The sequence below is a fragment of the Hyla sarda genome, chromosome 9 (genome assembly GCF_029499605.1).
Source record: "Hyla sarda isolate aHylSar1 chromosome 9, aHylSar1.hap1, whole genome shotgun sequence".
In the NCBI taxonomy this organism is placed as follows: domain Eukaryota; kingdom Metazoa; phylum Chordata; class Amphibia; order Anura; family Hylidae; genus Hyla; species Hyla sarda.
In genome coordinates, this window is record NC_079197.1 from 24,777,990 (window position 1) to 24,803,129 (window position 25,140).

A 25,140-nucleotide genomic window follows, 5' to 3' on the forward strand; every position below is an offset into this window, starting at 1 on the left:
CAGCATATATACAACTTCATCCACAACGAGAAAAGAAGTGCAGGGCACTCACCATTTGATGCTTTAGTGTTCTTTATTCAGTAGATCTTGTTACATCAGTGCGGTTAGATGCTAAACAGGGGCCGAAATACACCCCTGTTTAGCGTCTAACCGCACTGATGTAACAAGATCTACTGAATAAAGAACACAAAAGCATCAAATGGTGAGTGCCCTGCACTTCTTTTCTCGTTGTGGATGAAGATTTGTAAATGACTTCTGTTAAAAAATCTTTACCCTTCCTGTACTTATAAGCATCTATGTGCTACAGGGGAAATTCATTTATTTTTGAATTTCTTTTTTGTCTTGTCCACAGTGCTCTCTGCTGACACCTGATGCCCGTATCAGGAACTGTGCAGAGCAAGAGTAAATCCTCATAGCAAACTTATCCTGCTCTGGACAATTCCTGACATGGACAGAGGTGTCAGCAGAGAGCACTGTGGACAAGCCAAAAAACAAAGCAATTTCCTCTGTAGCATACAGCTGCTAATAAGTACTGAAAGGATTGAGATTTTTAAATAGAAGTAATTTACAAATCTGTTTAACTTTCTGGCACCAGTTCATTTAAAATAAAAAGTTTTCCACCGGAGTACCCCTTTAAATTAACAAAATATGTCTGTTTTAGCCCCCACCGACCCCCACCCCATTATTTACAGTGTTAAATGGCCACTGTCGCTTAAAAAAAAAAAAATTGACACATTGGTCGGGGTCTGAGTGTTTACACAATCAAAACTTTATAAAACTTGTCTAAGTTTTATAAAGTTTTGATTGGTCGGGGTCTGAGTGTTTAGACCCCGACTGATCTCTAGAATGAGCCGAGAGAAAAGCATGTTAACAAGACAAACTTACAATGTAAGTCTATGGGATTGTCTCACTTCTCTCCCCACCCATTCTAGTGATCGATTGGGGTTTGAACACTCAGACTCTGATCAATTCAAACTTTTGTCTTGTCTTTAGAACATGTGAAAAGTTTTTCAAAGCAACAGGTACACTTTAAGCAGCTATTTATGGGTGGGACTTCTGTGTGATTGACAGCTCTGCTCTGTTTTGCTACCGTCCTGTATTGGGAGATCAATGGATTTTAAAATATTATTTTTACATCTCTTTTTTTGTTTTTTTGCCACCCCTGACCTTCAGTTGGTTACACCATTATTCATATCCCAGTGCCCTGTCGGTGGCCGACACAGATTGTGGGTGTCTTGGTGTAAATGGAAAACACAAGAGTGTCCCGTAAGAAGACAAAGAACTGTTTGGTCTTGGAGGAGAGCCATTTACTATGAGAAGAGCTATGATTTGTTGAGGACACCACCTCCTACCAGAAATAGATTTCCTTTGTACTGTCTCATGCGTGACATCCCTCTCAGATAGAATGGAGGTTTGTTAATGTAGACCCTGGCACTTTGTAAAACAATGCATTTTATAGACTCTCTTATGCCACGTCCTGATCAACCGTTACCATCACTTGTGCTTACTTTGAGATGGTTTATGTGTGTATAATATGTGTAAACATTGGCACTGATGCCTAACCCATAAATACCTGACTTCGAGAGCAGCCTCTTGGTGTTAAAGTGGACATGTCTCCTAAATACAAAAAGAGCAGCCATTTTGAAGAAAAGTTTGTGGAATACCATTCAATACTACGATTGCTATGGGACCTTTGGAGAGAAGGGACACAGCCCTGGTTGGTCCTAACACCTTAGTTATTGGATGGTAAGAACCTGTCTAGGACTCTTTTCTTCTAAAAGAACTGCATGGGGTAGGGAATTGGCCAAAGTGTCACAGAAGGGTCTGAAGAGTAAGAAAATACCAGACCCAAACCCCTAGGGTATGTCAGTGATTAAAAATGTCTATGGGTCGTAGGAAACGGATATGGACAAGGGTCAATCCATCCAACCTGCCAGCATTTTAAAAATATATATGAAGTTGGGCTGCAACCACCAAACCGGCCTAAGGATAAGGGCCATACTTATCCTTTGGCCGGTTTGGTGTTGCAGCCCAACATCATTGATTTGAATTGGGATGAGGTTTAATCCTACATACAAATTGGTCTGATGAGGAGCTGTTTTTGGAAGGTAGCGGCTATGTTATTCTAATCATGTAAAATCTCTGGAGTTCTACCAATTACTTTACTCAATAGGGCAAATGCAAAAATCTTATGCATGATATTAGGTGTCACCCAGGAGGCTGGTTTGCGTATCGTGTGTATATTGAGAATTCGTTATAATTTTAAGCCACATATTTGTGAAATTACTGCCCTCTATGAACCTGGCTTTAGAGTGCACTCACACATTGTGGCTGCCCCATACAGACCAAGCAATACCCACATGCAGTGGCCAATTGCTACACAATTTTGCCAGGTATTAATGGTGAAACAATCTGGTCATTGGTGACTGTATGCAGCAGCCCCAATGTATGAGAATACCTCCTTTGTTTTAAAGGGGTACTCCCCTAAATAAATTTGTAAATTACTTCTATTAAAAAAGCTTACTCCTTCCAGCACTTATCAGCTGCTGTTATGATCCACAGGACGGTCTTTTCTTTTTGAATTCCTTTTTGCCTGACCACAGTGCTCTCTGCTGACACCTCTGTCCATTTTAGGAACTGTCCAGAGCAGGAGAGGTTTTCTATGGGGATTTGCTCCTACTCTGACCAGTTCCTAAAATGGCCAGAGGTGTCAGCAGAGAGCACTGTGGTCAGGCAGAAAGGAAATTCAAAAAGAAAAGAACTTCCTCTGTAGTTTACAGAAGCTGATAAGTACTGGAAGGATTACGAGTTTTTTTTAATAGAAAATTAAACAGATTTGTAAATCACTTCTGTCACCAGTTGATTTTAAAAAAAAGTGGAGTACCCCTTTAAAGAAAATAGTGCTAATATTTAAGTGCATTGAGTGCCACCTAGTGGTCAGATTACTGTAAAACTGTAGTTTTAGAATGCTAGTAGGGAAGAAGCTGCTTTACACAATCTTTCTCGGTCCAAAACTTTTCCTAGTCTAGAACCTCCCAGGATTGTAAATGTACAGTATATACAGATTGGGAGACACATTATCAAGGCTAAAGAACTTACAATCTATAGACTATGCTAAATAAACAATTGGAATGCCTGGGGGATGCATGAATTGTGTCTATTATGTAAGGTTTGAAGAAAGTGTCATTGTTAGTGGCGGTGTTAGTATTCCGCTCGTCGTGTGCGCTGCCTGCCTGTTGGTGTGTTCCTTTCATGGTCTTTATTGAGATGAATGATGCGCTCAGCATGTTCTCAGCACAGTGACCCCAGGGGCTGTTTACACCAAGTAGTGCACTATAGTTTGCCTTATTGCACATATATAACATTCCTGTGATCTCCAATGTCTGTGGTCACTGAATATCTAATACATTTTTCTCATTTCAAGTCTTTCTGGTACTTTTTAGGCCTAGAATTCTGAGGCTTGATTAAAGTATTGACCAACTCCTTAGCTATGACCTTCAAATGTCTTGGTTGTTAGCCTGGAAGATCTCTGGGTATTTGCCATGGAGAGAAGTTATGTTGTTGCTATGGGGCCCATGGAAGGAAGACTTGGGTTCTTTCCACAAAATACCAACTCGTGACTGCAGTCACATCATACAACCCAATGGAGCAATTTTGGTCTTTGCGGGTAAAGGTCCAATGGGTACCTAGGATTGCTGTTATATATATAATATATATATATATATATATATATATATATATATATATATATATATATATATATAGTTGACCACATATGAATACTATGTGTGGTCATTCAGCTTTATCTACTCTCATATATTGCCAGATCGGCTTACAAAACAGTCTCTCATCTTGCCCAGTATTGAAGATCCGGATTGCTATATCATAGATGATCATTTTCTGGTTGTACCTTTTTATGGGAATGATCCTAACAGCAGAAGATGTGTGCTGATCTTGTGGGAGGCAATGACCTATCCACTCATGTGTGACTAGTATGGACAGGACTATAAATGTCTTAGTGTGATGAGTAGAAATGGAGACCAAGGATAACTAAAAGGAGATGGCGACTCATCCATTGGTATATTGGTCAGCGAGGAAATGGTTGTTAAACCTTTTTTCCTTTGTTGTGTGCCCTATCATATAGTCATGTTTTGGTCAACATTACTTTCATATAAATTGCCACTCTCTTTGTAAATTTCTTAAGGAAGAGGTGGACTAAGAGGGCCCCAAGCATTATGGGATGAGACTGTGCCTTGCCACTGTTGGAAATTCAACATGGGCAACCCAGTTTGGATTATTAATATGCACTGATATAGTGAGCCATTTTCTGTAAGTCTGGCCTTCTTCTTGTTTAGAGACAATTTCAGGATAGAACAGTTAGTAGAGACTTGAGTTGGGTTAATCCATTCATGAAAAAAGGAGAATGGCGCACACATTGTCAGGCTTACAGACTTAAAAGGTGATGCCGATTACCCACTTTGCAATAAGTTGAGGACCTAGTGGTAGTATCTCCTCCTATTGTTGGTCTTTAAAGACCACTGTAACTGTTGGCTCTGAGGCTATGGGCTGTGAACCACTGTTCTAATGCCTAAATAGTCAGTCTACCGCTGGCTACAATATGTCTTTGCTGAAAAAATATGATTGTAAAAAATATTATACAATAAATATTTATACATAAATACCACATGTACACGCTGAAAGCTCAAAGTTGCAGAACATGACTTTGACATGTTTCTTGTTTTCCAATCAGTAGGACAGGAGAAAGTAGACCAGATACAAAACTCCATGGAAAATCGCTCCTGTGTCCTCATCCGCCGAGACTTGGTGGCACTTCCCGCCAGCCTGATAAGTCAGATCGGATACCGCTGCCACCCTAAGCTCTACTCGGAAGGAGACCCTGGAGAAAAGTTGGAACTAGTTGCAGGTAACGCTCCTCTGCTCAATACTAGAGTACTCTGCAGTGAACAGATACAATTAATTCTCTTAAAGAGGTGTTCCGAATGTATGCATCTTATCCCCTTATCCACGGTATTTAACGGTATTTCCCCCCCCCCTCCCATTATGTGACCCGTGGGTGCTGCTTCTCTCCTCTCCCCCCCCCCCCCCCCCGGTTTATCAGCGCTGCGCTATACCCCACATCGGGGAACCAATCATATGTGACCCGTGAGCGCTGCTTCTCCCCCCCAAATAATTATCAGCTGCTGCGCTGTACTGTACTATCCTGTGCCCGGGCTGCGAAAATAAACAAATTAAACTATAACTCACCTTACGTTCCCCTGTTTCTCCGGTATCGGCCTCACGGTCCAGAGATGCAAGCCTCATGCTGCTTCCTGGGGATGGGAACGTCACAGAGTAGTCAGCCTATCACCGACCGCAGCGTTGTCCCGCCTCGGCCGGCGATAGGCTGAGTGCTTTGTCATGTAAGAAGTCGGCCGACTCCTTACATGACAGTGCGCTCAGCCTATCACCGGCCGAGGGAGGACAATGCTGCGGTCGGTGATAGGCTGACGGCTCTGCGACGTTCCCATCCCCAGGAAGCAGCAAGAGCAGCGGAGAGACCGTGAGGCCGATACCGGAGCAACGGGGGAACGTAGGGAGGTGAGTTATAGTTTATTTTGTTTATTTTTGAAGCCCGGGCACAAGGTTAGTACAGTACAGCGCAATGGCTGATAACTATTTGGGGGGGGGGGGGGGGAGGGAGAGAAACAGCGCTTGCGGGTCACATATGATTGGTTCCCCGATGTGGGGACAGCGCGCTGCGGCTAAAAATTCTTTCATTCAAGGGGGGGGGGAGGGGCCCAACCGGTATTGCATTATGGGAAAAATTCATATCGTGCAGGAAAAAAAATTCGGTATTCGGTATGAACCGGTATACCGCCCAGCACTAATCAGTCATTTAGTTTTAATATTAGATAAGATAGCCATGAGAACCTAACTGTAAGTTACCACCTGTGGCCTACTATAGTCATTCACAACATAGCACAAAACAACCATAAAACTGAGTTTAATGGGATCATTCATTGACCCACCCCTAAAAAGAATTGCATGTATATGACCACCCAAATTTGATGTAAAAAAGGGAACTAACAAATTTAATGTTGGGCAATATGTTAATTGTATAAAGTGTGTAGTCCTTCCTGGATAAATAATGGAATCATAGCTTTTCAAGACCAAATCAATCTGTTTTAGGGCTGGTTTATATTGCTAGCCAAAAGGTGTTTCACCTACCCATTTCTAACCCATTCCTTAATTTTCAAGGAGGGCACATTTGGCTATGGTGGATGTGCAGGGTAGGGGGAGTTGGGCAAAGGAAGCAGTACCTAGAGCAGACATTCGAGGCCACCTATCAGGCCCTCCTAAATTCAGCAATCTAACATGAATATACATTGGATTTGAAGTCTTTTGTGTTTCTGCCAGAAGCTATCTACTCCGGGTACAGCTTGTACCTAGTATCTGCAGGCAATAAGGGTAGCCAGCAGCAATTAAATAGGATGTATTTTTTAACCGAGACTATGGGTGGTCCTGGCAGATGCCTCCAAACACAGACGTTACCTGGGGATGCTCCGCATCCAGACTCCAGGTTTATCCTTTATAAGTGGCCTCTCCTAAACTGTCACATCCACTAAACAAGCCTGACATCCAAAGTGCTGTGTACATTTCCAACAAAATCAATTTCCTTGCAGAGCACAATAGCTCGGGCACTGTAAATGGTTGTTAGCATACAGAATACCAACACTCGTAATGCTGCTAGAATATTCATTTTGTTGCAGTTTACATTTTATGTGCTGCTATTAAATGTGACATGGGTTATTTTCACAGTGAGGCACAACTGTAAATCGTGTCTCCGCACACCTGTGGATGAGGACAATTTGCATTTTTCAATCTGCGGAAGGCAGATTAATATCTCCAGCTCATAATACATGTAGCGCCTGTTTTATTTCCTCTCCCCTGCATTAATATCACCATTGGCAGGTGTTAGGGGCTTTTTATCCCCCCTCCTTCCACAGAGAAGCCAACATATTTTTTGCTTTCCAAACCTGTCTCATTAACCACTGAGGTGCCTGATAAGTGCTATTAAAACTAGTAGAAAATTCATTATGTGAGTCCATGCCAGTCCTTGTGAGCTCATAGTACTGCAACTTCTACTACCTCTACTACATCCATTACTACCTATACTAATTCCACTACTACCATGAATGTCTTTATTACTTCCAGTACTACCTCTACTACTATCATTACCACTACCATTACTACTTTCACTACTTCTACTACTATAACTAGTTCCAGTACTACCTCTACAACTACTACCATTACAACTACCTCTACTACTACCATTACTACCTTTTCTACTTCCACTACTACCATTAATGCCTTTAATACTTCCAGTACTACCTCTACTACTACAATTACTACTTCAACTACAACTACCATTACTACTTCAACTACTACTACCAATACTATCTCTACTACTTCCATTACTACCTATACTATTACCATTAATGCCTCTAATGCTTCCAGTACTACCTCTACTACTACCATTACTACTTCAACTACTACCATTACTATCGCTACTACTTCCATTACTACCTCCTATACTATTACCATTACTGCCATGAATGCCTTTATTACTTCCAGTACTACCTCTACTACGACCATTACTACTTCCACTACTACCTTTACAACTACTAAAATTAATATCTCTACTACTTCACTACTATCATTAATGCTTTTATTATTTCCAGTACTTCCTCTGCTACTACCATTTATATCTCTACTTTTCCTCTACTACTACCATTACTACTTCTGCCATCTCTACTACTGCTACTTCTACTACCTTAACTACTCCCATTACTACCACTAATACTTCTACTACTTCCATAACTACCTCTTCTACTACAATTACTACCTCTACTACTTCTTCTACTAATACCATTACTAGGTGTATTACTTCTACTGCTACCTCCGCTACTTTCATTACTATCTCTACTACATCTCTTTACCACTATTTGTTCTTCCCGTAAAATTTTTGCTACTAACTCTGCTAGTACTATCACCTCTACTACTACCACTATGACCTCTACCCCTACTGCTACTGAAATCATGTACCGGTGAAGCAAGAAATGTCCCCATTATTACTTTTTCATATCTGTAAAGCCCCTCTTGGTTAGGGACGGTATATCCAAAAAGTTGGGCTAAGAGCGAATGGCATAAGACTCAAGTCTTTGATGCCTACAATATGGCTTATAGTCTGGTTAAGGTTCCTACACTTATAGCAACACTAAAACAATACATATCAAGCTTCATTTCTATGATACAGGAATCATTTAAGAGGTGGTCCTACTTACTGATTGACAGACATCTTAGTATTTACGTTAGCTTGGGGACCACCTGCTGACCGCATGGAGCAATGGTTTAAATGAATAATATACTTGTTTTATGGAATCTTTTCCCACATACTATGTGTGTGTGTGTGTGTGTGTGTATGTATATATATATATATATATATATATATATATATATATATGATCCCCAATAGGGTGAGCAGCACCTCCGGTGGACATGCAGGTGGTGCATGCAGCAGGAATAGCCCAGGAGCCCAAATTCAGATCTATAAACAAAGCAGGTCACCACTAGAGTGCTGCAGCAATGTGTGTATGTGTGTGTATATATGTATATATATATTTAGTACGCAGCACCTTATATTATTGTACAGAGGTAAGACCACCGCTGACCAAGCGTTCCGCACAATTGATAGCACAGACCCTGGCATCGCTTTGTACGTTCAGTGCTTTTTCGCTTACCGAACAGATTTATTCTATATTGTATTACGTGACGCCTGCCTCTGCAAAGCCCTTCAGTTCCACCTATAATAGAGCAATAAAAAATGTCTCCTTTTTAGCCGAGCCACCTTCGCCAGTGCTTAGGAATGCCATTCAGACGGCTGTTGTGCCCGCCTATAGAGTAGGGTGAAGCTGCCTGTGTTATAATGCAGACACCCTCCCTATCTCACAGTGTGCATATTGACTTGACTAGAGGGGATGGAGTTCCGCTCCTCTGCAGTCAGCAGTATATAATTAGAATCAATACCCGCAGATCTCTGAGCTGCCGGTCTGTGTGTGGGAGTTCATTCAAGGTAAAGAAGAGGAGGACTTGGGTGGGGTGGGGGGGGGGCTGGCGGTAGGCAGAAAGCTTTTCTCCATAGCCCATCACTGTGTTTCTGATTCCATCGATTTATCTGTGACTGTGATTTGTAAAAAGGTTTAACGTCGGCCTCTTCATAGTTGTGAAGCATCTCTGTTTTTTTTTTGTTCCATCTCCTTAATGGAGTGAGAAATGATCATTTTCATCCTTAGTTTCACATGACCATGGGGTTAACCCTTGGCGGTGCGGGAGATGCCTTCATGTCTAGGACAACAATCGGGCCGCTAAAGGGGGGTTGTCTAGGGTTAGCTGCTGTATTTGGTATTGAAACTTGGTTGAGTCTGGTATATGGGGATAAGCTGCAATAATAGACATAACCTATGGACAGGTGAGGCACTATTTCTGTTTTAAAAAAAAGGGAAAAAAGAAGACAGACCCTTTAAAAAAAAAAAAAAAATATTCCATCACTTCATTGCTTATTGATGAAGATAGTCTGGGCAATGACAGGCTGACCCTCCCTTCACCCTTTAAGCTTTGCAGCAATGCTGGCAGCACTATGTTTCTCAAAGTCAACTTCTGGATATGACGCTGAGCACGTGCACTTAACTTCTGTAATCAACATCATGTAGTTGGACAACCATTTTGTTCTAACTAGGGATCGACCAATATCGTTTTTTTAGAGCCGACGCCGATAATGTGTCACCTTTCAGGCCGATAGCCGATAACTTATACCAATATTCCGGTATAAATTATCGGCTATTTCAAACACCCCCCCAGGCGGGGCGGAAGGCGTTGCAGATCAATGATTTAAAGCGGGCGCTTTAAATCAATGAACTGCAGCGGCTTTTGCGGTGCCAGAGACCGCCGCCGCCCGGTTCTCTCCCCCTGCCTGTCCTGAGTCTAACCACCACAGTTGCCTCATCGCCTCCCCACCATCCTCTGCCCACATGCCACCGCCGCCCCCCCATCCTCTGCCCACATACCGCCGCCCGCCCCATCCTCTGCCCACATACCACCGCCGCCCCATCGCCTCCCCCCATCCCTGGTGTTATAATTACCTGTTCCTGGGGGGTTCGCGATACTTCTGGCTCCGTCGGCATCCTGCGCTGTGACAGCGCAGGGGCCAGAAGGATCGCGGACCCCGGGAACAGGTAATTATAACACCGGGGATGGCGGGAGGCAATGGGGCGGCGACGGTATGTGGGCAGAGGATGGGGGGGGGAAGCTATGGGGCAGCGGCGGCGGTATGTGGGCAGAGGATGGGGAGGCAATGGGGCAGCGCCGGCGATTGTCGTCTCTGGGCAGGGGACGGGGCATTATCGGCATATCGGCAAGGTAATTGCCGATACCGATAATGTCCAAAATCGCGATTATCGGCCGATAATATCGGTCAAACCAATAATCGGTCGATCCCTAGTTCTAACTTTTTCAACCAGGGTGCCTCCAGCTGTTGTAAAACTACAACTTCCAGGATGTCTGGATACGATGCTGAGCATGTGCACTCAACTTCTTTGGTTGACATCGTGTAGTTGGACAGCCACTTTGTTCTAACTCAGTTTTTCCCAACCCGGGTGCCTCCAGCTGTGTCAAAACTACAACTCCCAGCATGCCTGGACAGCCAAAGGCTGTCCAGGCATGCTTGGAGTTGTAGTTTTGCCACAGCTGGAGGCACCCTGGTAGGGAAACACTCTCCTAACTATTCTAGACTTACACAGAGGTATAAGGGGGAAGGCAATTGTTTCTGAGAACCCTTCTAGGTACTGAACTCCAAAAATAGTTGATGAGAATATGAAGAGATATTTCACACAAGAGGACAACTCATGGTTTTTCTTTTTTTTATTTTCAGGGGAAATAATGTTTAACAACTCATATGTTTCTATAGGGTCTGGAGTTTACATCACCCGGGGACAACTCATGAACTGCCACCTATGCGCAGGAGTGAAACATAAGGTCCTATTAAGACGACTCCTCGCCACGTTTTTCGACCGGTAGGTTTGCCAAAATTGGATTTATCCAACACTTTTCTCCAATTTCAATATATATTGTTTGTACATGGTAATATATATATATATATATATATATATATATATATTACCGTTTGTATAATAAGACCTACACCTTCGTCTTCCAAAAACAGTGCCACCGCTGGTATACTGGTCATGTGTGGTACTGCAACTCAAACTCATTTATTTCAATAGAGCCTAGCTGCAATACCAGACCTGTCCAGTGGTAAGGTGTGGCACTGTTTCCAGAAGAAAAGGGATATGTTTTTGTAATCATGTACACACAAACCACCAAGAGCATGCAGATGTCCATGTTTGGTTGATGAAGCTGATCTTGTCTAGAGTTCCTTTCCATAGTTTATAGAAGGGCAACAATCAGTCAGATGTGGTTTTATTCTACATATCTTGCCGCTGAGGATAAGTGTCTTATTCTATCTGCCCACAACATGACTCTCAGCTGCAGCGCTCATATCCGTTCTTTAAAGGAGTAGTCCAGTGGTGAACAAGTGGTGAGCAACTTATCCCCTATCCTAAGAATAGGAGATAAGTTGCAGATCGCGGCGTGTCCTACCGCTGGGGCCCCCCGCGATCTCCTGTACGGGGCCCTGAAAGCCTGCGCGAAGCTGGCGTGTCGAACACCGCACGAAGTGGCGGCCGACACGCCCCCTCAATACAACTCTATGGCAGAGCCGAAGCGCTGCCTTTCAGCAATCTCCGGCTCTGCCATAGCGATGTATTAAGGGGGCGTGTCTGCCACCGCTTCGTGCGGTGGTCGATACCCGCTATCTGGCCGGATAGCCTGGCCCCCAAACAGAGAGATTGCCGGCGGCCCCAGCGATTGGACCCCCCGCAATCTCAAACTTATCCCCTATCCTTAGGATAGGGGATACCTTTTTCACCACTGGACTACCCCTTTAATATTATCTGGCTTAGCTGGAACCTTCGGCATCTCCGGCTGCATCACACTGTGTCCAGTAGGATGAGATAGTTGTGTATGAAAACCTCTGCAGGTAACATCACTAGTAATCTGAGTTGGACTCTTCTAGTAATTGATGCAAGACGTGGACCATACCATTTCACTGTGTGGGGGTGAAGATGAATTGGAGAGATGGATCACCTATTCATACCTAACCTCTCGGTGATCTCGAGAATTATGGCCCTGAATGGCCTTTGTCTATAGAGCAGCGGCACTGCCTCTCCAAGGGGCAGTCTTGAAACACAGTTCTCGAGATCTCTTGGGATTCCAGTGGTCATACCCCCAGCGATCACACATTTATCATCTATCCGTTCAATCCATTCCTGGACATGGGGGGAGATTTATGAAAACCTGTCTAGAGGAAAAGTTGCCCATAGCAACCAATAAGATCGCTTCTTTCAGTTTGCAGAGGCCTTGTTAAAAATGAAAGAAGCGATCTGATTGGTTGCTATGGGCAACTCAGTAGCTTTTCCTCTGGACCGGTTTTGATAAATCTTCCCCCATATTCTTTTACTTTGTCAACTTCCTGTGTTTTTGGGTTCCTCAAAAGTAAACAAGTATACAAGTGTAGTCACTAGCAGACTACCTATGGTCCATAACAGTGAATGAACCTGGCTCCAATATGGCACGTTATGCCAATGTATACCACACAAACAGCACTATAATAGTGTGACCAATACCCGAAATGAATCTAATCTGCATAGTGCCTTCATTGGGTTGTAAGCAGATTGTTCTACAGACGGTCATGTGTTGGTAGATAATAGTTTAGATTTATAAACTCTTATCAGGATCCATCTATCTACCTGCTTGTTGACTGTTTCCAAATGGTAAGACCTGTTTTGCTTTGTTGCTTTCCATTAAAAAAAAAAAACCTCTTGGTGATGTTCAAATATCATACATAATAGTGACCATGTAAGGTCTCTCTGCAGCATACACCTCTTTGTTCCCTTCTGGACAAGGCCTCATAATAGATAATATCATCTATGTTCTATTCCAGTTTTGTGATGTTCTGATTTTTGCTCCTTTAGGAACACCCTCGCTAACAGCTGCGGGACAGGAATACGCTCCTCGACCAGTGACCCGAGCCGAAAACCTCTGGACAGCAGGGTTCTCAATGCAGTTAAATGTAAGAACAAATTGTAATGGCAGTATATGTTATGCGTGTAGAAAGGGCTGTATTTGTCATAATGCACCCGTGGGCCTGTGCCTAGGGGCGTCAATGTTGAGGGGGGCAGCTGTTGTCACTATGTAAAAATTTACAGCCTTTGGATAAAAAATAATTGGACATTATACACATCCACTATACAAAAGGTGGAGCTATTACAAATGTACGCAGATTTACAGACATTGCCTTATTGTGCACCGTCATCTGTAGGTGTTTGTATGTGTGTATAACAGAATTTTTTTGTTTGGTTGTTTTCTTTTTTGCTTAGTCACTAAAGAGTCCTGAACCAACCTTTTGGAAGTCCATAAAAGTGACATAAAGTTGTTTTATTGCTGCAGGGGAAAGACTGACATGATAACATGGATTGTAGTACTATACCTGTTATCTAAATTACACTATTATTAACCAAACCTTAAAGAGAAATCTGTTCTTACCCAGAGCGTTGAGCACATGAATCATTTACATAGACATGTACTCCTGTGAATGCATGGGGTATATTTTTTATTCATTGGGAGTCATGGTAATTTTCCCCTGTGTGGTGTGCAAAGTAGAGAGGTGCCGAATCATTGGCACATGATAATATCACCATAGAATGCACAGAAGGGGAAGCACTAATTTCTGCAGATATCACCCATGGCTTGTGGGCAACCCCATTCACCCTGAAAATGTGTTCCTCCTAATCATTTTGGTGTATTGTCTGGTTTTGCCGCAATTTCTTTATCTATTGTAACACCATATTTTAATCTTTTGTATTGTTTCTCCAGTATATTGTCAGAATTTTGCACCAAACTTTAAGGAGAGTGAGATGAATGTCATAGCCGCAGATATGTGTACCAACGCCCGCAGAGTGCGCAAACGTTGGCTCCCCAAAATAAAATCGATGTTGCCAGAGGGTGTGGAGATGTATCGCTCTGTCATGGGTGCCACGGCCACAGGTGTTACCCTAGAGTCTGATTTTCAGCCAAGTCCGGCCCAGGCATTCGAGCAACGAATCTATGCAGAGCGAAGAAGCGATTCTGGCGCCATAGTATCTTTGAGAACTAACACAGCAAACATTGACCTCACCAACAACTCCAGTCCTCCGTTCGAACAGACCCAAGAGGCAGAGGGGGCAACAGGCTCCGTCATCCAGGAGGTAGGTGCCACTGATCCATTGGCATCAGATAACCAGAGCACACCTCCGCCACCATTTGAACAAACCACCGGCTCTACTAGCCGACCAGAAACCCCGGTGAGAAGACAAGACACTGCTTACAGTGGGACTTTATAAAATGTACGAGAGAAGACGACCGAGCATCCAGACGGTGACCTATAAGGGATGTGTAATATTAGCACTGCTTGCATGAATTACTAATACAAAACAAATGTGATCAGCCACTTATCCTCAGAACTGCTACTTTTGCCTGACTAAAATGTGATTTTTATTCTGCTTGTATTAAAAAACAAAAACTAAAAAAAAAAAAAAAAAAAAAACTTAAAAAATAATATGAAGGAAAAACCTAATCGCATTCGTTATACTGTAAATTACCGGATCGAAAGTGGCCTCCTTAGATAAGAAGACAAAATGGGCTCCTTTTTAACAATAACAGAACTTACTCTAACGAAATGAATGCATCCATTAGTTTTCTCTCTTCCAGCCAGGTTGAACGATCTATCATTCAAAAGCACGTAAGAAAAAAAAAAAAAAAGAACTTAAAAAATTAATATAATCAGCGCCACTCATCTGTTCATGGGTAAAACAGATATCACCGTCACTCACATCAGTCATTCAAGGTAGTGGACCTAATGGGAAATGGATCTACAGGATGTCTAGGTGCCATAACAAGGAGTTTTTGTACAACAGAGATTATTGGGTTTTACTCATTCCTTAGTTTACTTTTTCTCTTGCATTAAGACTAATGAATCTGCTTATGTCAAGTGCTGATGCAATATGACTTGTTTTATGGTGCATTCTACTTCAGAAGCCAATCGGATGAATGTAAAGGATGACAGCAGGTGAAGAGTGTGTTCATCTTGTGGAAGGCAGTAACCTCTCCTTTCTAGGATCACTAGTGAGGAGAACAAGACCAGTAATGAAGTGAGGGAGATCAAAACTTCCAGATAATTGTAACAATGGCAACAGCAAGGAGTGATTGAGCTGATCTTGCGGTAGGCAGTGACCTCCCATTTCCATGATTACCAGTGAGAACAACACTGGTTTCATAAAGCAGCGAAGGGCACAATTTACAGAGTAAATTTTTAAAAGATTGCAGTGATCACAACAGCAGGAGAAGACTGAGCTGACCTTGTGGTAAGAAGTGACCGGCCATTCCTATGATCACTAGTGAGAACAACACAAGTGTCATGAAACAGCGAAGGACAGAATTTACAGAGTAAATTGGTAGAAGATGGCAGTGATGACAACAGCAGGAGATGACTGAGCTGACCTTGTGGTATGCAGTGACCTGCCATTTCCATGATCACTAGTGAGAACAACACTAGTGGCATAAAGCAGGGAAGGAAAGAATATATTGTAAATTGTTTGAAGTTGGCAGTGATGCCAACAGCAGGAGATGACTGAGCTGACCTAGTGGGAGGTCATTCCCATCATTATTAGCAAAGTCGGGATTAAATGGGACAAAGCTTGTGCCTTAAAGTGGGGAAGGGCAGTATATCCAAGAAATGGTCATATGATAACATTTGTAGACAAGTGAGCTTATCTTGTGGGAAGCAGTGACCTGTCTTCCTCATGATTCTATGTAAGGACAGGACTAATGTTAAAAAGCAAGAAAGGATAGAATATCTAGTAACCAATCAGATCAAGGGAATGATGGCAACAGCAGGAGATGAGTGAGCTTATTTTTCAAGAGTTAGTGCCCTGTCGTTCTCATGTTATTAGTGAGGACAGGACTAGTTTCACAAAGTAGGGAAGAAATAAGAAATCCAAGAAATGGTCAAAATGGATACAGCAGGAGTGGATGAGTGTGCTGATTCTGCAGTAGGCAGTGACCTCACTATGAGTATTATGTGACATATACTACAGTGTCAAGAGGGTAATGAGTGGAAAAAGGAGGATACCAAGTCACTAATACATGGTAGAAGAAAAAGAGGATCCCAGCAGAATTTCATAGCAGGTTCAGATTGTTGTTAAAAATATAGTGATGCCAAATGCACCTCTGTATGAAATGAAGTTCATACATGTGACTTTTCCGATAAAAATATGTAGTTGTGATCGATCAGCTAGCATAAGTGGGCCGTGTCCATATGCCACTTTGTTTCACCTCTGTGTTTTAAGTACATAGACAGCCAAATTAAATGGCTAACTTACATGACTTGCCAACCAACTTTGACCACTCAAGCCACCATAGTAACCATAAACATATGCCGGCTGTCTTATACCAGCCAAAATAGCAGTTGTGGTTTGTCTTGCGTTGGTGGGTGGGCTGGAGCTATTGCTCAAGAATTGGGCTAGGCCACAGACAGTCTGGATTGGTTATTTCAGGAATGTTGGGCAGGAATTTATTGAAGAATGTAGATTCTGTGATTTTCACAGAAATTAAATATCTGACATATATGCTATAGACTATAAAGTAGTAAATTGGAAGGTAATAATTAAAGAAAGGCCAAGGACATCACTGACATTTTTTTTTCCTCTGCAAAAAGAGTGTGAGTTCATTAGTTATCAGTTTCTCCTAAAAATGTTTTTAACAGAGGTTCATGGCATCAAATACTTATGACTGGTCTTAGTTTCAAAGACCATGTTAAATCTGTGGAGAACAGGTATGACCTTGCTCTTGGTGTCCCGTTGTTTTAGGAAGATCTTTAATCTGGCCACAGGCATGAGATGTAGACCAGCCTTTAGACTGATGTACAATGGTTCTTTTTTTCCCCAATAACACTGTAGATCTTTACAAGCATACACAGTCCAGTACTGGCAAATGTATTAAGAAGAATTGAAAAGACCCCATTGGCCATCCATAGACTTCAGGGTATGAGCAGGAAAATCCATCACAGCAAATTAAAATGTAAAAGCCATATGGTTTGCACCTAAGCACATGACCGATAAATAGACAACCATCGGAAAAAGAGTCTTATTTGCCCATGTTGGCCATTAGTTACTTTTGGCCAGCTATAGAGTTCAGATCCTGTTGATAAGTGTTGAGGTACACGGCATTCATGTATGAAAAGCAATATTGGCCTTGAGTTTTGAGGACCTGTTATTCATCATTCGTTTGGTTATTCTAGGTCTTGGGGTTCCAATGGAGACTAGGCCTTGATTATGGGTTTTATTGCTCAGTAGTTGCTTGGTTGGAGGTTGTAGAACCAAGGTTGTAAGCCTAAAACCTTGGGCTTCTTGTTCACTATCTTAGCTTGGCAAATACTTGGTTGACATTTTGGCTTGAACTTGTCACCACATGTGGCCTTTGAGGGCTTCAGGAAAGATATTACAGTAATTTAGCCATGCTTTTACATAATCCCATTTTACTATATTTCCTATATAAAGTTATCCTCTAAAATTGGATGTTCAGCTATGGGGGGGATGATAAGATGTTATCTCCAGCAGAATAACATTTGAACGTAGCTAACACGGCACCAGGCTATCCCGATATCCTCAAAATGGATTAAGAGTGCATTAATTTGTCATGTAAAAGCAGTTTATTGATTTTATATCAGTCTTAATGTATATTTTAGAAGCCCCTACCCCTCTCTCTGCCTTTGGATACCTCCCAAGCCTCAACAAATTACTGGATTCTGCCTTTGATGCTTGCATTTTCCAGAATACTATGGGGACCCCTTCAGACAGGGTAGTATCAGGTCATACCATCAGGTTGTTCTCTCTTCACCATGTGTTGGCTTTTTGTCAGTCCTTTTGAAGTTAATGTAAAGCACTTTATTGCAGGAAAGAACTTATCTTAAAATGTGTAAGGGCTGTGTGCCCATAAAACCCAAAAATAGATGCGCGTTGTGGGCATCGGGGGGTGGTTTCAGCACATTATGCATTTCTTCACAAAACAAGTAGCTGACAAGGCTTAAGGAGCTCATTTTTAGAAAGTTCTTGCATGGATCTAATCTGGTTTCCTAAAATCATGTTAAAGGTAGAACAATTATGAAAGGGACCATAACACAAATGTTTATCAGTCATTCATTGGAGATTTTGTAGGACTTTAGGACTTGGTCTCAGGCCATATTCACCCATGTTGTTAACTATTACAAGATAGCACTTTGTAACATCGTGTATGATACAAGAAGGGTTCTTTGACTGAACTAGAAAACTGCTTGGGGCTAATTGGGTCCTACTCATAACAGAGTGATGATCAGGACTCTATAGGACTGGGATTTGACCTATTTTTTTGTATTATTAAAGCACTTCTAGCCATTTTTTAACATTATTTTTTTTCTTAGTTAAGTGAAGACAGTGTGCATGGTGTTCCTGAAGTTTACTGGACCCATAACCCTACACTGTCAAGGTGATCAGAACTCAACAAACAGCCATAGGTCTTATTTCCATAGGGGCATTCCTTGTACATAATGTAAAATCAATGCCAAAACAGGTTTGGCTCCATGTTGGAGCCGAATCCCATTTTTTGGCCATACAAATAGTCGCAAGGAACCATAAGAACCTATGTTAATAAAATCCTACACCTCCCACTGTTAAATGCGGTTGTCTTGTTTCTTGACTTATTGATCTTATATTCCCTATAGAGAGCTACCCAACCCTGTTGCAAAATGTGCACAAATTTAAAAAGGACCAAAATGTGTTGTGTATTCAAGACTTAGACAAGTCATGTAGAAGCCTCTTGGCTCAGGAGGCGAAATGCGTTAAGTTCCTTAAGCTAAAACCAATAAGCGTATCTCTCGCTGGCTCCACTTATTACAGGTACTTCTAGCAGCATAGTGTTGAGATTATTATAGGCACAAATTACCAGATCTTAATATACATTTACGGGAAAATGAAAAACAAGGTACCTCCTTGCACAGTGTACCTTGACAGTGGTATCTGCAGTGCAGGTATTAGTATAGCTTAAGATCAATAAGGTTAAGCCAAAGCGGTATTAATCTGTAGTATCTAAAGAATAAGAAAGCACTTATTATATTGGGAATGAAACGCGTGTGTGTGTTATAACTGATCATGATCTGTGAATTAATGGGAATTCTGCGGAATGGCCTTGAATGTAAAATATATAAGTTTTATGTACGCTCTTTCAACCCCCGATTTCATTAGTACAATAAAGAAATGGGCCCCCAGGGGTCAATATAGAATGAAGTTCACTTCTTGCACAGACTCGGTAGAGATAGAGGGAGGAGAACCTTATATGGGGTATTGACAGGCACCTTGCACAATGGGAGAGAAGAAGAGTATATATATATTTTTTTTATTTAGCTCATTTCTTCCTGTATATATTTTTGAGTTTAGGAAAGCAGAATATGTAGGATAAAAAACGTAAAAAATAAAAAATGTGAATGGTATAGGACTCGCGAACGTCCCTCGACTTACGTGAGAAATTTGCACTAACGTTTTCTGTGTGTCAAGGGTTAATGATGATTGGAAAAAGTGGAGTGGATGAGATTTCACGAAAAAAGTGGATATCGAATGTACAGAGAATTGTGATTGTACAGGCTTTCCTGAGTGCCTTAGAGGATTCTTTTTATGCTAAAAATATGTGAAAAAAAAAAAAAAAATTGAGTTCCTCTATGTCTGTGGGTGGAAGGTCAAAAAAATTCTTCCTAATGGGATTGAATAAACTTTATTAAATCCCTCCTGTTTACAACAGTTTGTTCGATGAGCCGGATGTGGGCTGTCTAGTATTCGAAGAAAGGTCTGCCTAATATGACGTTTGTTACCATTGCAATGCATGTTTTTCTTTGGGTTTATTTGTTAGCAATATTAAAAAGTATTTGCATGATATAAAGCACCTTTTGTTCCTAGGTCTTGTGAAGATTTAGGATCTTGAAGGGGTTGGTTGCCTTCAGATAACTTTAACTTGTGCATGGCGGCCTCCTGCAACTTTAACCGAGCGCGCAGCTGCAAGCTGTCCTTGGTTTTTCGTTACAAGAACCGTGGAGTTTCATTGGCTTGAGACTGTATCTCATGTCACATCTTATATCTAAAATAAGAGTCTTTATGAATAAATAGCAAACCAAAAATAGTAACAATCATCAATTCACTTAGGGAAAGGGAATCTGTCATTACACAGACCTCTTTAAATTAGTGCGGCACCAATCTGGTGGCTTAATAAACTGAGCCACGAATGCTAATGGAGCTATCTGCCCCTCAGTAAACATGCCTGTCAATGCCTCATGGGGCTTCCTCTTGTTTTTCCACCCCTTAGGTTTAGTAAAAATATTGTGCTTCAAATAAGTCAAAGGGGTGGGGAATTGTTTGTGTGTAAACAGGCATGTCCATGCTGATTGGTCAAGAAGTTTAAACAGGGGGAGGAGCTTCATTAGCATGTGCCATAATTTAAAGGTGCCTGTCTGATGGCAAACTCTCTTTTAAGGAGGGTCTGTGCAAGCCAAAAAGAATCTGAAGGTTGAAACCCCCCTCTTTTTAAAGGGGAACTCTATATAATAGGTATCATTCCCCTTTAATGTCAAACATTGATGGATGAAGCAGAAGCTGAATTTCTTGCTGTGTCTTCTTCCTCTGAAATCCACACACATGTAATGACACTGTACTTTATTTTTTGTTTTATGGTTACACTGCATTATTAAAGGGCACAGTGACCTCCAGTCTCACTTCGACGTGTTTCATTGTCCTGCAGTTAATTTGTATCCAAAAAATTTAAGTTAATGCCATGAAACTGATATATGTTAAGCCATGTGGATCAGGCAGAGAAATATGGGCTTTTTTTTATTGCTTGCTCTCCAGAAAGGAACAAGGTCCTCATTGTTCTTTACAGAAGGCAAGATACAGTGTGCCAAGACCGGGTATGACTGCTCCTCACAAGTCACATTGTATGCCAATGAATGCTTTCCGATTATATGCAGTTTATACGTCCTCCCTTTAAGACCTGTAGGGGTCACTGTGGGTGAACTATGTTAGACGGTAACCAAAAGACTATCCTCATATAGTGGGGTAACACAAGAGATTAAATGTTACAAACATAATAAATAACTGAACTATAATAATAAATCATTGAACTGTTTAATTGAATTTTATGCCCTCCGCCATAAACACCCACCAGCTTTATTTTTTTTTTATTTATTCAGCTGTAATTTTCCAAAATATTTTTTCAATTTACTAAAAATCGGGGTTTGTTGGGATCTGTTTCATAACTATCCTTAACACTGGTCATAGCTCAATTAAAGGGGTACTCCAGAAAAAAGAACTTTTTAGATACTTATCCCTTTTCCACAGGATAGGCAATAAGTGTCTGATCGCGAGGGGGTCCGTCCAACCGCCTTCCCCCTCAGTGGCCTGTACAGGACCCGGCTGCTTACGCAATCGGTTCCCACTATCCTGGATGGATGCAAGTGACGGCTGCCTCAGCCAATCACTGACTTAGATGGGACATCACTACGAACGGTGATTGGCTGAGTGGACCGTCACTTGCCTTCGTCCAGGAACGCGGGGGCGCTCTGCTCCAAGGACATGTAAGTAGCCAAGGTCCCATACAGGAGATGGGGGGACCCAGTGGTTGGACCTCCGCGATCCAAATAGGTATCTAAAAAGTTAAGTTCCCTGGACTACCCCTTTAAAGGGGTATCAAGCAGTTAAACTATAAAGGGAAAATTCGATCTCAAAGCTAGGATACACCATTGCTTTATAATCGTGAGGTCTGATCTCTAAAGTCCCCCACAAATACTGAAAATGAAGGGCCTCAGCAGTCCCATTTTCGGGATCAATGGGAATCCGAATAGACCCCTCTTAATCATAAAGTGATGATATATCCTAGCAATGTTATTATTTTATAAGATGGAAATATTACTTTTAATAGGGTTGTCTCATCAGCTTAGACCCGCTACAACATTTAGCCAACCATGTGTTTCCCATATAGCGGCCTCTACGGGGTAGATGTAGTATTACATGGCGGTCATTTGGAAAGATAGCCATCCATTTCATACATATATGGCTTAAAGGAGTACTCCGGTGGAAAACACTTTTTTTTTTTTTTTAATGAACTGGTGCCAGAAAGTTAAACAGATTTGTAAACAACTTCTATTAAAGAAAAAAAAATCTTTACTCTTCCAGTACTTTTTAGCAGGAAATTCTTTTCTTTTTAAATTTATTTTTTGTCTTGTCCACAGTGCTCTCTGCTGACACCTGATGCCCGTATCGGGAACTGTCCAGAGGAGTGAAAAATCCCCATAGCAAACCTATGCTGCTCTGGACAGTTTGCTGACACGGACAGAGGTGTCAGCAGAGAGCACTGTGGACAAGACAAAAAAGAAATTAAAAAAGAAAATAATTTCCTCTGTAGCATACAGCTGCTAGAAATTACTGGAAGGGTAAAGATTTCTTAATAGAAGTCATTTACAAATCTGTGTAACTTTCTGACATGAGTTCATTTAAAAAAAAAAAAATGACTTAAAGGGGTACTCCGGTGAAAACCTTTTTTCTTTTAAATCAACTGGTGGCGGAAAGTTAAACATATTTGTAAATTACTTCTATTAAAAAATCTTAATCCTTCCAGTACTTATTAGCTGCTGAATGCTACAAAGGAAATTCCTTTCTTTTTGGAACACTGATGACATCACGAGCACAGTGCTCTCTGCTGACATCTCTGTCCATTTTAGAAACCATGCATAGCAGATGTATGCTAAGGGCAGCAAGGTGGCTCAGTGGTTAGCACTGCTGCCTTGCAGTGCTGGGGACTTGGGTTCAAATCCCACTAAGGACAACAATAATTAAAGTGTTATTATTATAATAACATCAGCAGAGAGAACTGTGCTCGTGATGTCATCAGAGAGCATTCCAAAAAGAAAAGAATTTCCTCTGTAGTATTCATCAGCTAATAACTACAGGAAGGATTAAGATTTTTTAATAGAAGTAATTTACAAATATGTTTAACTTTCTGCCACCAGTTGATTTACAGGGGTACTCCGGTGGAAAACTTTTTTTTTTTCTGGCTGACTGCCAGAACAGAAAGTTGTGGGCGTGCCAAGCAAGGAATCTCCATTAGACAACCCCTTTAAATACAGAATCCCCAAGCATCATAAGCATAAACATCCCATTTTCTAGCATCTATAGCAGTGTTTCCCAACCAGGGTGCCTCCAGCTGTTCCAAAACAACAACTCCCAGCATGCCCGGACAGCCGTTGGCTGTCCGGGCATCCTGGGAGTTGTAGTTTTGCAACAGCTGGAGGCACCCTGGTTGGAATACACCGATCTGCAGCCACACTGATTCAAACGGAGAGGGTAGTCTGAATTAGATGACGATAACAGAATTATAGGGGGGAACTGTCCAAAAGAGACTGTTTTGCCCATAGCAACCAATCACAATGCAGCTTTTATATCCTGTAATCTAAAATAATGAAAACTGACCTGAGATTGTTTGCCTATTAGCTTCATAAATCTCCCCCATAAAAGCGCTGGTTGGTTGCTATCGGCAACAAGGCCATCAATAAGATGACAGCTGTGGGAAGGCACAGGGAGCGGGATGTCTAAATAGGGCTATACGCAGTTTTTAGGGTGAATAACTTTCTACTAATTCTTAGATGTTTTGGGGGAGATTTATCAAAACCTGTCCAGAGGTAAAGTTTCTGAGTTGCCCATAGCAACCAATCAGATCGCTTCTTTCATTTTTCAAAAATGAAAGAAGCGATCTGATTGGTTGCTATGGGCAACTCAGAAACTTTTCCTCTAAACAGGTTTTGATAAATCTCCCCCCTTTATGTTTTATCAATTTCCACGTACCACACTGCAACTTTTACCAATTGGGCCGTTGCCCGTAGCAACCAATTAGGTCCCTGATATCATTTTTTTTTCGCCTGCACTAGAAGACGCCATCTGATTGGTTGCTGTGGACAACTTTACAATTACAGTCCTATTGTACCCTAAGTAACCAAATAAACACAAACTTGCATATACAGATGTAGCGAGAATGTCTAATTCTTCCAATAAATCATTGACGAGGACATATACAAGCCAAATAATGCTAATGATGGTGGATTATCACCCTCAACTCATTTAAAAGCAATATGGCTGCCATTACAGCGTCCGCAGACTACTGGATATCATGGGGACCTATCCGCTGCTTCAGTATTACTGGATAAACAGGGTGGAATCTCCTTTGATGGCAGCCATATTGGTCGATGTCTAGCTTTCCCTAAAACAACCATGAATAAATGGGTTGTCTCATGAAGACACCTTTTCCTATGTCATGCGCTACTTTTACACTGCAAAGTCTGTCTGCCATATTTGGCAGAAAGGCTCCCGCATATAATATGTCAAACGTATCTATAGGCCACCATTTACCCGACAGAAGCCAAAGGACATTCCTTTATCCTCTATCTGGCTGGTATACATTAGAATATCTGTTTCTTTTGAAACAGATATTCGTTAAAAGGAAAAACGTACAGCTCGCGGTGTATGGCTTTTTTTAACGCAGGAGCCACTGTGTGCCTATACAGTGGTATCTGTGGAAGATATACATTGGGAAATCCAATATATATCTTCAACCGATGTGCATCTCCGATGGACACATAGGAGATCCCCCCCCCCCCACAGGACCCACCTAAAGATCAGTAAGAAAAGATAACAAACAGTAGCCAGCTTCCACTTAAAGGGGTACTCCGCTGCCCCAGCATTCGGAACATTTTGTTTGAAACTCTGGGTGCGGGCTGCGGGGGTTGTGATGTCACACCACGCCCCTCAATGCAGGTCTATGGGAGGGGGCGTGGCGGCTGCCACGCCCCCTCCCATAGACCTGCAT

General features: G+C 41.8%; 1 protein-coding gene across 17 annotated transcripts in view; it reads left to right on the plus strand.

Moving 5' to 3' along the window:
• Positions 1 to 21,007, plus strand: part of NACC2 (NACC family member 2) — a 184,021-nt gene extending 163,014 nt beyond the window's left edge. For 14 of the 17 annotated variants that reach the window (XM_056541018.1, XM_056541020.1, XM_056541022.1 and 11 more), the window contains 4 exons: positions 4,751 to 4,924; positions 10,988 to 11,129; positions 13,149 to 13,246; positions 14,050 to 21,007. In XM_056541018.1, coding sequence (XP_056396993.1) covers positions 4,751 to 4,924; positions 10,988 to 11,129; positions 13,149 to 13,246; positions 14,050 to 14,555 — 920 coding nt within the window. In that variant the 3' untranslated portion in view covers positions 14,556 to 21,007. The remainder of the gene's footprint in view (positions 1 to 4,750; positions 4,925 to 10,987; positions 11,130 to 13,148; positions 13,247 to 14,049) is intronic. The other 3 variants (XM_056541026.1, XM_056541027.1, XM_056541028.1) reach the window with 3 other exon arrangements.
• Positions 21,008 to 25,140: the final 4,133 nt, after the last annotated feature.